This window comes from Silurus meridionalis, chromosome 8 (genome assembly GCF_014805685.1).
Source record: "Silurus meridionalis isolate SWU-2019-XX chromosome 8, ASM1480568v1, whole genome shotgun sequence".
Lineage (NCBI taxonomy): Eukaryota > Metazoa > Chordata > Actinopteri > Siluriformes > Siluridae > Silurus > Silurus meridionalis.
The window spans coordinates 10,678,890-10,691,426 of record NC_060891.1 but is presented as its reverse complement, the minus strand read 5'-3'; the positions used below and the strand labels follow the sequence as shown (position 1 = coordinate 10,691,426).

Genomic DNA, 12,537 nt, shown 5'->3' with positions numbered 1-12,537 from the left:
TTGAATTGTAATTAAAATAGCACTTTTGCTAATTTCTGTGATTGCACTAAATAGGCCCTGAACTGAGTTCAATATTGGGAATCTCCAGTACAGCTTAAATGGCTATTTTAAAAGTCATATATTATAAGGATATAGATGTTGTATGTATCTTATGGCTAGAATTAGCCAAGGAATTTGATGGTTCTTGGTTCTGAGAGTTTGATAAACTGACATGTGAATTTAATTGTGCAATAACTGCATTTAGGGTGGTATTTATACATGAAATGGAGCTCTCAGAAATGTATTCAGATTTGTGGACTGCTCTGAGAATATGTCTTACTCATCCAGTGACGGTAGCTGAAGCAGAGAGGAGCTTTTCAAAGCTGAAACACATCAACGCAGGAGATGTTGTGTCATGGCGTAGTTCAGGTGTTTTAAGCTAGAACCGCCATCGCCGCTTGGTGTTATCTACTTATTACCAATATCTTGATAATTTATTAGATATCAATCCATCTTTATTCAAGACAATCATTTATAAATGTTAAACCTACCTACAAATCATTAGAGAATAGAAATGAATACAGTACAAATGCTAGCAAATATATACAAGTAAACAAGGAAGCAAACCACAACCTAACCTGACATGAATACAAGAGCAACAAACAGTATGAATAACAAACAGTGAAGTGTATGAAGAGATTTTAAAACATGTGCTAATCAAGGGTGACAAGTAACATGTGACTTGCAGGGACTGTTTTTTATTTTGCTAACATTAATTTTAAGTTCTTCACAGCTACATTCTTGTTGGTTCAGTGTTTGTTTCCAAGCCAACATAAATATAGACATTATATTATTGAAAACATATGCATTTAACAACCAGTTCTTTTTTATTTGTAGGTCTCTTTATGTGTTTATGAAGTTGTCAGGAAGAACTACTGCTCCTCCAACTTGAGTAGAGTCAGTTAAAGTGGTTAGGCATTTTACAAGGATGCCATCTGCTCTGTTGTGCCACTGCACAGAGACCTCAGAGCAGACCTAGAATCCTCAGGTCAGAGTCAACAGTATGTCTCAGTTGGTTTGCAAACAAGGCAGAATCTGTGGCTGGGGAGAGAGAAGCTTAACCTTCTCAGACTACTGCTGTTGCAACCCCACCAGGAAAAGTGAAAAAGAAGTCTTTATATTTTTTTTACACATACTTTTTTTTTTCTTTGCATAACCCAGCTTGTTACGGTCAAAGCACAGAGTCAGTCATGATATTGCACTTCTTGAGCAGAGTTAAATGTCTTGCTGAAAGGCCCAGCACTTGCAGTTTGGCAACGCTGGGGCTTAAACCCCTGCCCATCTGAACACGAATCCACACAAATCTTCCACACATTAATGAAAGATTATTAATTTCTGTTGTGTATTGCATTTTATGTAGTCTTATTTACAGCTCGGTGTTACATCATGGTCCTGAAGATATGATATTTAGTTCCAATGTATACAGTATATAAAGAGGAATGGCAATAGAATCCATTTGACTTGAATGAATGTGTTAGGGTAAATCTGAATGAAACTGCTATTGACCCATAAATAGAAGGAGAAGAAAAAAGTGGAATATATATATAACAGCTGTACAAACACAATTTAAAACATTATATTTTTACAATCACTAGCTGTGAATGTTTTCATGTCTATTAATAATGGGTAATACATTTGTACTAGAGGTGTAATGGTACACAAAATTCACGGTCGGTACGTGTTTCGGTTTTTAATTCACGGTCAGGTTCAATCTCGGTACGGTTAGGGGGAAGAAATGCAAAACATAAAATTGCTTGTCGTTTCTTTTCATCTCAGTTTACTATTATTAACATTTGTGAACATCAACAGTTTCAATTTAGAAAACAATTTTTAATTAAAATATCTGTCAAATTAATGCAATACACTTTTTATTATACTGATTAAATTGAGTAATCAAATAAATTGCCACAAATCAAATTGTTTAAATATAATCAAATAAAGAAAAACATTTAATTGAATAGCTTCCATTTGTTAAAACCCTTTGGGTAAGACAGATGTGTGTGTGTGTGTTTTACATTTAATATTCAATTCTTTAACTGTTCTACTTATTTCAGCATATTTTAGCAAATGTCTTCATTCCTTCCATCCTTCATTCAATCACTCCTTCAATATGCAGAATTGTCAAGATTTTCTCCTTTTAACAGAAATTCTTGAAGCTGGACATAAAACGCTAACGAATTCATAGCACTAGCATTATCCGATAGCCACTTTCTGGTTAGTGGCTAATGCTAGCGCTATTGATTCTTTAGCATTTCCATGCATGCGCAAAACAAATCTTCCGTCTGGAATGAGTAGCTACAGTGACACTGTGCTAACTCTTGTTTCTTTTTTTCTTTTCTTTTTACCTCTGGCATTGTTGTGTATGTTTTCAAGTTTAATAATAATGCTAATATATATTATATATACAGTGGAACCCGGTTATGTCGATGTCCTAGGGGGTCGCCAAAAAGCATTGAGATAACCGATGATCGAGATAAACGAAAATCAATATGGCGGCAATATATTAACGTGCTTGAAATTTCTTTATGTACATGATGTGCGTTAATAAATGAGAATGTGCATGCACGTGTTTTTGAAGGTTTTTACACAACAGCGTTGCCGCGATTTGTTTGATGAAGTCATGCTATAAAAATACATACAGTACATGTTTATCTGTCAGGAATCCACCTGCCACGCCCCCTTCGGCCCCTTCAGCGTGTCAGGTGTTTTCTCGGCCGCTTTCTCTGAAGCTCCCGGCTTCAATCGCGCACATATGGTGCTCGTTTATCATCACCAGCTCCTATTTAAACTTCCACACTCTCACTGTCCGTTATTGTTGGTATATGTTGGTTCACGGCGGTCGTTGTTATCGCTCATGTGTATCCCGGTACGTGCCTTCCCACCGGCACTCTCTCAACGGCTGCTCTTTTCTTCCCAAAGCGCATCGTGGATTCCCCCCGATCCTGCCGGTGTTCATTCTATGCTTTTGCTGCTCATCCCACGTTCTCCCGTGTGCTGTTCAGCGCCGCGCTTCTACTTTCGCCTCCCGATCATCGCATAACAATTAACAACAAAAGGCATATGTGCACTAACTAACAGCAGAGATTCACCAGTATACAATACAACACCTGTAGCATCTGTAAGGCTTGAAAGAAAATACACTACAAAAAAAAACAACACACTGCATACCTGTAATGACAAAGCCACTTTTATTTTATACAGATATGGATTTTTAATTTTATTTTTAAATCAACTGGAAAAACACACAGATTCTTTAATTAGTTATTTTTGGGAGCATTTCCAAACTGATAATTGCTAGAAATATGACACGGTTATTAGCGCCAGACAGACTCGTTTGATTATTTCCAAACCACATGTATAGAAAACCAAAACATCCAGTGGCCGTCTGTATTGAAAAAGAAAGGTCACAGGGGAATAGTCAAGCAAGTATGAGCTGGCACTAAAGGCTACAGCAACTTAAATAGCCATTCTTTACAACCGTGGTGAACAGGAAGTAAAATCTTTAAATGAACAACCACATCAGGTTTTTACTGCTGTCACAAAATATAGGAAACTGTGTGCAGATGCAAACAGAAACAGGAAACACTCTAGAAGACTGGAAAAACATTGCCAGATCTAATGACTCTTGATTACTTAATTTGATTTCTCAAGTCAGAATTGGGCATTAATAGCGTAAATTCAACCTGCACTGCAGATTAGCCGAGTATTGTATCTGATCACACGCATCCCCCTAAGCCCACAATTTGTGCATTTCCTAAATTCTACTGCCAGCATAATTGTAACAAAGCAGTTATGTCTCAAATTGGTTCCATGAACATGACCATGAGCTCAGTGTACTTGAATGGTTTCCCCAGACACCAGATCTGTATCCAAAACAGTACCTTGGGGATGTGGTAGAATGGGAGATTCACAAGACAAATGTGCAGCTGACAAATCTCCAACAATTATGTGATGCAATCATGGACCAGAATCTTAGAACCGAGGCTGTGTATATACATATGAACAAATAAATATTGCCATCATGCATTTGAAATATTATTTTAATTTGAGCTATAATTAATGCAGTATTAATTATGCTTTAAAAGCACATTTCAATGAACAAAACCTTGATTTGCCAAAATATAGTAGCCTATTTGACTTAATTTCGTTAAGAATACAAGGCATACAAAATACTTTGCAACAGGCAATTATATTGGAAAGACACCATTAACAATTGATTTCTTTTATACACAGGTCTCTGTATACTACAGAATTACACGAGGTGTACAGACAAAAAAAAAAAAAAAAAGAGAAACTCCTTTCACATTATTATAGTGTTTTTCCTCCCTAAACTGCAGTAGCGAGCATTGAAGAGTAAATATTATGAGTCTGCTTTATAGAAAACAGATTTTTCACGTTTTAGCTTTGCTAAGACTGTCAACACAGACTATTAATTGCTCACCAAGATTCACCTACTGAAACTAAATGCATATGCTTATCTCTTCATTTTCTGTTCTGTTGTACAGCACCATTAAAAAGTATCCATCTGACAAGTTTTTTTTCCTCCTTATGCAAGTATTCTGTGCATATACTGTAATATAATAGAAATCAGTGAAAGGCATCAAACAGATCTCTCGTAACAACTCTTTTCTGGATTGCAGTCTTATTTAAACATGGAGTTGAAGGCTCTGCCAATAACCATCCTTCGGACCTCACTGGTACCTGCGCCGATCTCGTAGAGCTTAGCGTCTCGCAGGAAGCGGCCCATCGGGTAATCGTTGACATAACCGTTTCCACCTGTGGGTACAAACATACTGTTAGATAGACATACTGTCAAATATGCATGAACCAAATACAAGTCAGTTCTTTTTTTTCTTTTTTAGTATTTAATTCACCTGAGGGTAGATTCTATAAAAAAAATTTATAAAAGTAAACACTACAAAGTCTCAGATTTTTTCCTCATCTGAACTGGGAATATTGCGCTTTAGTGTTTGAAGGTTTGTATGTTATTATAATTCTGCATGACTGAATACGATATGAATCTCATTAGGATTTTTAGAAAATGTTGTTTCTAATGAATACTATTCATTATTTGTATTATTTTGATGTTGAATTAATCATGTGTACCAGTGATGAATATTCAAGTGATATTGAATAGATGAAAGCTTAAGCATTTTTAACAGTCCCCTTTTTACACTATTCCTCCAGATCTCAGCTCTCGAAATGCAACGACGACTGAATCAATAACAGCATTTAAACATAAGCTTTAAACGCATTACGAACTCGTGTGTTAAACCTTATCAACAATCGCATATTGAAAGACACACAGCTCTGACTTCAATTTTTCATGCTGTGCAAACTGCATAACGCTCACCCAGGCACTGAATCCCGTCCAAGGCAACCTGAGTCGCGTTCTCAGCACAATAAAGGATTACCCCAGCACAGTCCTGCAACAACACGACAAAAATCAATACCGCTACTACGGCACAGTTGAAAGGCTGCATGCTTCAATTTAAAGAGGTAAAATTATCTGAATACTCACCATGCCGCTGAAATGGCCTTTGTCACACGCACGGGCTACGTTATACACGTACTGGCGGCATGCACCGAGTCGTGTGTACATGTCGGCCATCTTTCCTTGCATCAGCTAGATGATTCATTTAATAAAAATAAGAAAGAAAAAAAAAAGAAGAACGAGCATTAGTATTAAAGTGTGTAATCCAGAGCGCGTTTTCGCCTGCTTTAATACGCCGGATTTAACTCATTAGCAATCTTCAATGCCCTTCATAAGTTGCATCAAGCCTGAAAAACACTGTGCAGTTCAGTGATCCCACTGCATTGGAAAAGGAAAAAAAAAAACATACCCAAAGCACTTTTTTCTGCATACAGCTACAAAATTGAGTTGTTTGCACTGAAACTGCATCTTTATTTTTTTAATAGTGTCATATTTTTTCCAGGGCTGTTTAATCAGCTGTTAAAGATTTTGAAAGCTTTTTATTACTGGAAATGTTCATAAAAATCTTCTTACATTTTATTATTATTATTTTTTTTTAATTGAGACATGACTCCTTATCTTCTGTATATTCTAAACCTTACTACAGGAGAACTGTACTTCTGCAATTACCATTCTTTATACCATAGTCAGTCTGAATACTCGATCCTGATTGGCTGGAAGGCGTGCATTCAAAGCGCTGAACATACAGGTAATTCCGGTTGATTCATTTTTATCTCCATTGTAAATGAAAGACGTGCCTTATAAACAACTGTAACCATAGTAACAAATAGCTACAGCTGCACACAGGGTGAATATGCTGAATTTGATGCATGGGCCAACACACAAGATTAATGAGAAATATGGAATTAACACCAACAGCATTTTTACAGCAAAAATGATTGAACATCGGAGAACCAACCTGGAAGTGGCCGATCTTCTGGCCAAATGCTTCTCGGACATGCAGATAAGGAATAGCGTGGTCAAGCACAGCCTGCATAATGCTGTATGATTTAAAAAAAGGTATCAACAACCAATCCAGCAAAACAGGAAGTCTATTTGAATGCAAGTCGGTAGTGCTTTAATTACCCAATAGGCCCGGCTGAGAGCACAAGCCTCTCCAGGTCAAGTCCACTCATCAGTACGTACACACCTTTGTTCACCGGTCCCAACATGTTCTTCTCTGCAATTAGCAATTATATTTAAAATACTGGAGAAAACCAACAGAAGCAAATTGACACTATTTCTCCACTGGACTGTTTCAACACAGACCTGGAACTCTGCAATCTTCAATGCCCTTCATAAGTTGCATCAAGCCTGAAAAACACTGTGCAGTTCAGTGATCCCACTGCATTGGAAAAGGAAAAAAAAAAAACATACCCAAAGCACTTTTTCTGCATACAGCTACAAAATTGAGTTGTTTGCACTGAAACTGCATCTTTATTTTTTAATAGTGTCATATTTTTTCCAGGGCTGTTTAATCAGCTGTTAAAGATTTTGAAAGCTTTTTATTACTTGAAATGTTCATAAAAATCTTCTTACATTTTATTTATTTGTTTATTTTTTAATTGAGACATGACTCCTTATCTTCTGTATATTCTAAACCTTACTACAGGAGAACTGTACTTCTGCAATTACCATTCTTTATACCATAGTCAGTCTGAATACTCGATCCTGATTGGCTGGAAGGCGTGCATTCAAAGCGCTGAACATACAGGTAATTCCGGTTGATTCATTTTTATCTCCATTGTAAATGAAAGACGTGCCTTATAAACAACTGTAACCATAGTAACAAATAGCTACAGCTGCACACAGGGTGAATATGCTGAATTTGATGCATGGGCCAACACACAAGATTAATGAGAAATATGGAATTAATACCAACAGCATTTTTACAGCAAAAATGATTGAACATCGGAGAACCAACCTGGAAGTGGCCGATCTTCTGGCCAAATGCTTCTCGGACATGCAGATAAGGAATAGCGTGGTCAAGCACAGCCTGCATAATGCTGTATGATTTAAAAAAAGGTATCAACAACCAATCCAGCAAAACAGGAAGTCTATTTGAATGCAAGTCGGTAGTGCTTTAATTACCCAATAGGCCCGGCTGAGAGCACAAGCCTCTCCAGGTCAAGTCCACTCATCAGTACGTACACACCTTTGTTCACCGGTCCCAACATGTTCTTCTCTGCAATTAGCAATTATATTTAAAATACTGGAGAAAACCAACAGAAGCAAATTGACACTATTTCTCCACTGGACTGTTTCAACACAGACCTGGAACTCTGCAGTCTTCAAAGATGAGCTCACACGTGTTGGAGCCTCTCATTCCCAGCTTATCCAGCTTCTGCGCTGTACTGAAACCAGGCGTTCCCTTCAAGGGACAAAAGCTAAATCCGATCAACACTTTAAAAATAGATGTAAAGATATTACTACTTATTAGTGTTTTTCTACAGGGACCAGCTGGAGGCTACGTAATATGTGCTTCTCGAACCTTTTCCACGATGAACGCCGAGATTCCACGTGCGACCGCGTCGACGTCTGTCTTTGCATACACAATCAGAACGTCCGCATCGGGTCCGTTCGTAATCCAGAACTTATTACCGTTCAACACGTAGTGGTCACCTTAAAGAGCCAGACAGATTGAAGCGGAAGGGAAACGTGGGAGAGCTTACCATGAGCACAAATGCAAAACGGGTTTATATTCGGGCGAGACGGAGAAGACATTTCTGAAACATACCATGTCTAAGGGGCTAGATTTGCTCTTAACATGCAGCCATATGGACACACAGTGTGCCTTCAAATAATATTTAAAAAAAATCATAGCATTGTACAGTAATTAGACAAAACAGCTTACCCTCTTTCTTCGCTGTCATCTTCATGGATACTACATCAGAGCCAGAGTTGGGCTCACTCATGGCCAGGGCACCCACATGTTCTCCTGTAATTAACTGGAAAACACAGTCTCATGTGCACATTGTTCCAGTTTGCTGGAGATTTTATTTGTATTTTTATTAAATTAGCATTAACAAAGGATGTGGCTCTAATCGGGGAGCAAATGATTTGAGAATATTATTTATAAAAACATTGATTATGGGTGTTGGCTTCTGTGTAAACACATTTAGATCCCAGTGACTCGGGATGTCCTGAATAAACACCTAAGGGCTTCTAAATCCCTCAAATAAGTGTCAAGTCAAAGTATAAATGGAATTTACTCGGGAATGGAAATTGAACTTGATTGAAATGGGAACAGGTCGGAGTTATATACGTCTCAAAAGAATGTCTATCCGTAGTGATGACTGTCACACAATTGTGTAAAAAATAAATAAATAAATAAATAAAAATGTAAAACTTTCGATAAGTATAATTATTTTGTTTAACTTAAATAAAGCTACAAATTCTATTCAACTTTCAGTGCAAGTTAATTAACTTCAATTCTTTTTTCCTCTCATCATAAATCATTGCAACAATTCTGGAGTCGGCTGTAATTAAACCAATCCAGACTAAATAATACACTTGATGCAGTATAATTTATGTAAAACAGATGCCTGGAAGCAAGTGATTAAGGAGTAAATGTGAGAGGGAAAACAGAAATGAGAATGAGAGAGAGAGAGAGAGAGAGAGAGAGAGAGAAACAGGAAAGAAGATCTGTATTTGTGGAACTTCTGCATGCATGATTTAACCTCCTACCTTCGGGAGATATTTCTCTTTCTGTTTCTGGTTGCCATGACGCACAAGCTGATTGACACAGAGGTTAGAATGTGCGCCGTAGCTTAGCGCTATAGCTGCTGACACCCGTGATATCTCCTCCATCACAATTACATGATCAAGATAGCCCAGTCCTGTGCCACCATACTCCACTGTGAACAGCAAAAAAAACATAGCTGAAGTTGTCATTTCATTGATGACCAATTTTAGAGGCGATTTATATTCTTAATCAAGCACAGGCAATTTACTGATAAAACAACGTTTTGTTCTTGCCTGGAGCTGTGATGCCAAGCAATCCAAGTTCACCTGCCTCTTTCCAAAAGTCCTGAAGCAAAAAACAAACACATTGGATGTTACCACATGTAAAACACATTGTTTAATGAGAAAGGATTAGAACTGTGGGGTCAGGGCATTTAAAATAGGATTTGTCTCAGGACTTACTCTCAGGCGCGGAAACTCGTTCGCCTTGTCTATTTCATCAGCATAGGGAGCAAGCTTCTCCTGACAGAACCGCTGAACCGTCTGTCTGAGCTGACGCAAAACATGAGATCGGTAAGAGTTTGTTCAGCAGCCATCACATTGCTCATAAACAGACTATATATTGGGAGGTCAAGCAGGAAAAACCCATCCACATGGTCAAATCCTGATCGTTCTGAGAAGTTTCGGTGTTCCTTAACTAAAATTTTAATTTTTGCAAATATCTCATTCACATTTTAAAATCTAATTCATTTTCAAATTCTTAGTCCAAACCAATAGCATGGAAAGACACTGCACATACCTCCACATTTATACATTTATATTAATATTTATGCCATGTTTTAAGGGATCCCAAGTTTACAGTGGAAATATGTGTTCAGAGTTTAATCATTAAGACCACACAGATCACCTGAGGTAAAAATCTCTTGCGACACCTCGTCATCTCTTCACGTCAATGATCTCTCTCGTTTTCTCTATACCTAATTTCATGATATGAATGCGTTTTATTATGTCATCCATTTAAACCTAAGAGTTTGTCCACCATACCTTTACAAAGAGTGTAAGCATTTTATTTATGCTTTGATTACAACATCTAGGAGCAGAATCTAATTACAAAACAAACTGATCAGGCTTATTTAGACTAGCAAGGTTTTATACGTCTTGAAGGTGGAATTGAGCTTGTAACCCATCCTCTGCAGTCAGAAAGTAGCAACCAACCTTTAAAAAAAACCTACTATATTAGAGCTGCAGCTAATGATCATTTTGAGAAGTGAATAATCGGATGATTATTATTATTATTTTAATTTTTTATTATTCAGATTTTAAAAACAACAACAATAATAATACTAATATTTGATGTTTTGCTTATTATAACTAAATAAAATCCTAATTTAGGAGGTATTTATGAATAAAAGTGTACTTAAAAAATCTATAAAAATAATACATTTTTGTAAAAACAAAAAGCACAAAACAAAACAACAACAAAAAAACAAAAACACACATTTTGTTCATTTGTGAAGATATAAGCATCTAGAATATATAATCATTACATTTTGTATAATAATTCAATTATATATGCATAAATTAAATATACAAACATCGAAAACAAGCATTTGAACGTAGTAAAGAAAAGGTAGCAGGAAATCACGTTTGAAAACAGATAAGTTAACAGTTACAAAGAAACATCATGGAGAATTTTTATGCATCCGAAGGTGAAAAGTTGTCAGCCAATCAGAAACCTCGTCCCGAACACGCCCCCTTGGGGAAATGGCGACTTTGTAGAAGTGCATACCTGCCACACGCCGGAAGGAGGCGTACTACTTTCCCATACTACCAGTAAGTAAGTTCAGATTTTCACACGTAGACCTCTATCGTGTCTATAAGTATATTCTAACTGCATTTTAGTAAACTATTATTATATTAGGTGTTGCTGACATGCTTGTATTCGACACACTAATGAAGCGAGATTTGTACAAGGTCAGGAGTGACGTCATAAGAAGACGCCAACCAAGACTAACCTACAGGTGACAGTACAACCGGCAATGTATATTAGACACAAGTGCACAGCATCCAAAAAGAAATCATTAACATTCTTATAATTAACTATTAGTGTCTTGACACTGGTGAAGACTAATGTTTCAAACTTGTTGGAATTTGTTTTATAGACTTATATGTTGTTGCGCAGCTATTTTCTTAAATACCCCAATATAATGATTGCTCCGCGTAAATAAAACACCGACATCATTCGTTTTTTTTTTACCTGGATCTGCTCGTCTGTAAGTCCATTTACGATGTCGTCCACGGGAACTGCACCAGCACATCCCCGCCGAGACACACCAACCCCGGCCAACCGCTGTGCAAGCCGCAAAATTCCTCTAGCTGCAAACATGATGCGCTATTACTGAGAAAATAACTGAAAATTATATGTATCCGTACAAACACACTGACTATTTGCAGTGTTATATGAATGCACACGAAAAGGTCACTTCTTCTGCCAGTCACAATGCACACACTTGACACTTCACTGCCATCTACTGGACAGGAGCGACGCCTCAGCAAAGAGAAGGCTTTTTGAAGCTAATAAAACATCTCGGTGCCTTGTTTATGTATACCGCAGAATTGGCAACTAAGTAAAATTTGTTAGAATTTAAGCCTTTGAATTATGCCTTGACGCTCAATTTTGACATTTGCAGTTTATACACACCATACATCCATTAAATCCACTTTGGAAAGTACACGGATCAGAAATAACATTAATACCACCTGCCTAATGTAGGTTCTCCATGTGCCACCAAAACAGCTCTGGGAGATCACAGGGATTATATATGTAAATATTTGATCTGTTAACTGATGGCATATGTCTGATTTATTGCACGATCCAGCAAGAGCTCTTTTGCACAACATTTTGTTTACATTTTGTTTATTTACGATGTTCACTCCTGTACTCAGTACTTTTTTACAGAGTGCAATATACAACAGGTTTACTGGTGGCACAATTTTGTGTTTTGTGTATTTGTCTTACATTGTCTTGTGTTGTCTTGCACTGTCTTGTGTTTGTCTTTTGCACTTTATGTGGCGAGGACACTTACTAGTCCTTAGCCCTGTGTTTTCTGTGATGTAGCTTTATGTTGTAAATGTAGCACCAGGGTTCAGGAGGAACGTTGTTTCATTTCACTGTGTACTGCTGAAATGACGTATGGTTAAAATGACAATAAAAGCTTCTTGACTTGACTTGACTTGAAGAGAAAGTTGTTGCTATCAAACATTTTTTGTTTGAGTCAGTGTAATGGTGAAGTACAGATCAAATAGGCCAATTGATGGAAGTTTTGCAAAGAAATGTCATG

The 12,537-nt window shown here is 37.2% G+C and overlaps 1 protein-coding gene across 2 annotated transcripts; it reads right to left on the bottom strand.

Moving 5' to 3' along the window:
• Nucleotides 1-3,210: 3,210 nt before the first annotated feature.
• On the bottom strand, nucleotides 3,211-12,113 carry ivd (isovaleryl-CoA dehydrogenase). 2 transcript variants are annotated; one of them, XM_046856399.1, is made up of 12 exons: nucleotides 11,454-12,113; nucleotides 9,659-9,748; nucleotides 9,491-9,542; nucleotides 9,200-9,369; nucleotides 8,367-8,460; nucleotides 8,004-8,134; nucleotides 7,787-7,883; nucleotides 7,604-7,697; nucleotides 7,437-7,518; nucleotides 5,561-5,665; nucleotides 5,393-5,465; nucleotides 3,211-4,815 (listed from the first exon to the last, which is right to left on the bottom strand). In XM_046856399.1, exons 1-12 carry the CDS (start codon nucleotides 11,580-11,582, stop codon nucleotides 4,682-4,684), a joined length of 1,251 nt encoding a protein of 416 aa, XP_046712355.1. In that variant the 5' UTR covers nucleotides 11,583-12,113; the 3' UTR covers nucleotides 3,211-4,681. The 2 variants fall into 2 exon arrangements, with proteins under 2 accessions (XP_046712355.1, XP_046712356.1); XM_046856400.1 differs by lacking the exon at nucleotides 7,437-7,518 and adding an exon at nucleotides 6,432-6,513.
• Between the last annotated feature and the right edge of the window lie 424 nt (nucleotides 12,114-12,537).